Source organism: Penaeus vannamei, chromosome 12 (assembly GCF_042767895.1).
Source record: "Penaeus vannamei isolate JL-2024 chromosome 12, ASM4276789v1, whole genome shotgun sequence".
In the NCBI taxonomy this organism is placed as follows: domain Eukaryota; kingdom Metazoa; phylum Arthropoda; class Malacostraca; order Decapoda; family Penaeidae; genus Penaeus; species Penaeus vannamei.
This window is the reverse complement of record NC_091560.1, coordinates 11491691-11494190: the sequence shown is the minus strand read 5'-3', so window position 1 is coordinate 11494190 and position 2500 is coordinate 11491691. Positions and strand designations below refer to the sequence as shown.

The following is a 2500-nucleotide window of genomic DNA, read 5'->3' as shown; positions in this document are numbered from 1 at the left end:
GTTTTAAGTCTGTACATATATTTCTGCATATTTATGAAATTCCATGCTACTGCTGATTGAATAACATGAATAATATTCTCCTACTTCATCCTGTTTCACAAATTTTACCCAATAAAAAGTAGAAATTACAATAGATATATTGGATAGATATATTTTACTTTACCCCTGATTTCTCCCACTTCACTGTAATATACCAATCAAAAACTAAATATTATATTTTATAATAAGATATTCATACAATTCATATTTATATAGGTATGGACTTTTGTGTTGATTTTAAACTTTTTTTTATATATACTTTCCCCCTAGTTTATAGATTTTACCTTTCCTATAAACAGATATTACAAATTGATGAAGAAGGTCCTATGTTTGAAATTTTTAATACATAGCTTTATGTGCTGAATTTTCCTTTGTTTTTTCAGGAATGGAGCAAAAGACTTAAATCAAAAGTGAACATCAGAGAAGGCATGGAACACATTCCCACACCAGAAAATGAGAAACGCTTTGGAGATTGCCGATGTCATCGTCTGAAGCGCCATGATGAGCTCTAAGAAGTAATGATAAAAGATACAGATTAATCTACTCTTCATGATAAATTTCATTCTTTTTAAAGAAAGTTTTTGTAAGGTTCTTTTTCTGGAGGTTAATTCCATAATTTATATAAATTGTCAGTTGATTATATTTTGGTCAGAAAGCTGTGCTCTCTGGTTATATATACCATCTTGTTGTCTAGCACCCATGTGTTAATATATTTGTTGACTCTCTATGTAAATAACTTGTCTTTTTCATAAAGATAATTCTCTAGTGAGTTTCCCTTTGACTAAGTATTGTATTTTTCTAAACATAATGTGATCCTATTGATGCTTTTTAAATACTCTAAATGTCTTTGTGATGTTTTTTTTCATGTGTGCATTGACAAGAATCAACAAAGCTTATATGTTCAGAGTGAAAGATATGGTTAGAAGCCATACTCTGTTTCACAGTATGCTCTCAGTTTGTTAAGTATAAGAAATATATATTTTGTGTGAATAATGTTATTTAAGTTCATCATTTATTTGTATACTTTTATAGATGTTATTGATATGAAGGTGCTAATAATGTTGTTTATCTACCATACATACTCAATATATACTGTGGCATAAATACTATTTCAACTTGGGAATTATTTAAAGATCATTTTCATTTTATATATATCCAATATAAATACAAACTCATTGTCTTGCTAAAATATGTTTGAAATGTAAAAGATTTTGGCTTTGTTCAAAGCATTTTTTACTTAACACATGCATCAGCCATTATTGGAGATAAGCCAGTATGTTTACAGATATATCCATCTTCCATTAAAATTGTTAAAAGATTGAAATCTAGATTTCTAATTTTCTTAATTATCCCTTCAACTATAACCCACAAAGTAAGTTAAAATCTTTTATTTTGTTATATTTTTACTCAACCCTAAACATTCAGCTTAGAGCATAGAGTGAGAGCAATCAGAAGTAAACAATTTATCAGATGCCTTTTGTTTACATATTGCCTCCATATAATGCTTTGCCAAAGGTGTAAAGGTACCCTACCCTCAATCAAATTTTATATATATGTATGTATGTATGTATGTATGTATGTATGTATGTATGTATGTATGTATGTATGTATGTATGTATGTATGTATGTATGTATGTATGTATGTATGTATGTATGTATGTATGTATGTATGTATGTATGTATGTATGTATGTATGTATGTATGTATGTATGTATGTATGTATGTATGTATGTATGTATGTATGTATGTATGTATGTATGTATGTATGTGTAAGCAAGGATGATAGTTATTTGAAATCTAGCTTTTTAGAACAATACATTATGTATTTAGAAGTTAAGAGTTTCAAGGAAACTAAACCTCATCCTATTTTGTGCCAGTATGCAATTTCATGCTAGTGCTTTCCTGCATTTCTCTCCTCTCCTTTTTTTTCCATTTCTTTTATAAAAACAATCATCATCCTGCTCCACCTTCTGTTCAGGTACATTATTTTACATCCAACTGTATCATCCTAGCTATACAGCTTTTCTTCTGATCTTACTTAGCAGGCAGTATTTTTTGGCTATTTGTCCCAGTATGTGAGGGACTGTTGGTTATATTAATTATGAAAATAGTCACAGGTGTTTTCCATTAGAATCTATTTTACTTTAAGTGATGATCTAAACACCTTTTATATAAGAGTAAATATATTTTTCATTTGTTATTTTTAATAATGAATTTTAAATAAATAATCATTGTAAAGCCACTTCTACTTTAACCTTTTGACTAATAATGTAGAAAATAGGGAAATATAAAATTATGCATCACCAATATACCATTTTCACCCTCAGTAGTGTTGAGAAATGTAAACCAGTGTAGTGTATAAAGTCTTTACTTCACTAGATACAATTACACTTATTGCCACAACCAATAAACATTTTCAGAATAGAATAACCTGAATCTTCTGACAAGATAGCACTGGAAA

General features: G+C 28.6%; 1 protein-coding gene across 1 annotated transcript in view; it reads left to right on the top strand.

The window, feature by feature from the left end:
• The window catches only part of LOC113828213 (protein O-glucosyltransferase 2), a 30172-nt gene extending 28809 nt beyond the window's left edge, over positions 1-1363 (top strand). Inside the window, exon 10 of the mRNA XM_070127871.1 lies at positions 423-1363. Within this exon, the coding sequence (XP_069983972.1) occupies positions 423-551 (129 nt within the window). The 3' untranslated portion in view covers positions 552-1363. The remainder of the gene's footprint in view (positions 1-422) is intronic.
• The last annotated feature ends 1137 nt before the right edge of the window (positions 1364-2500 follow it).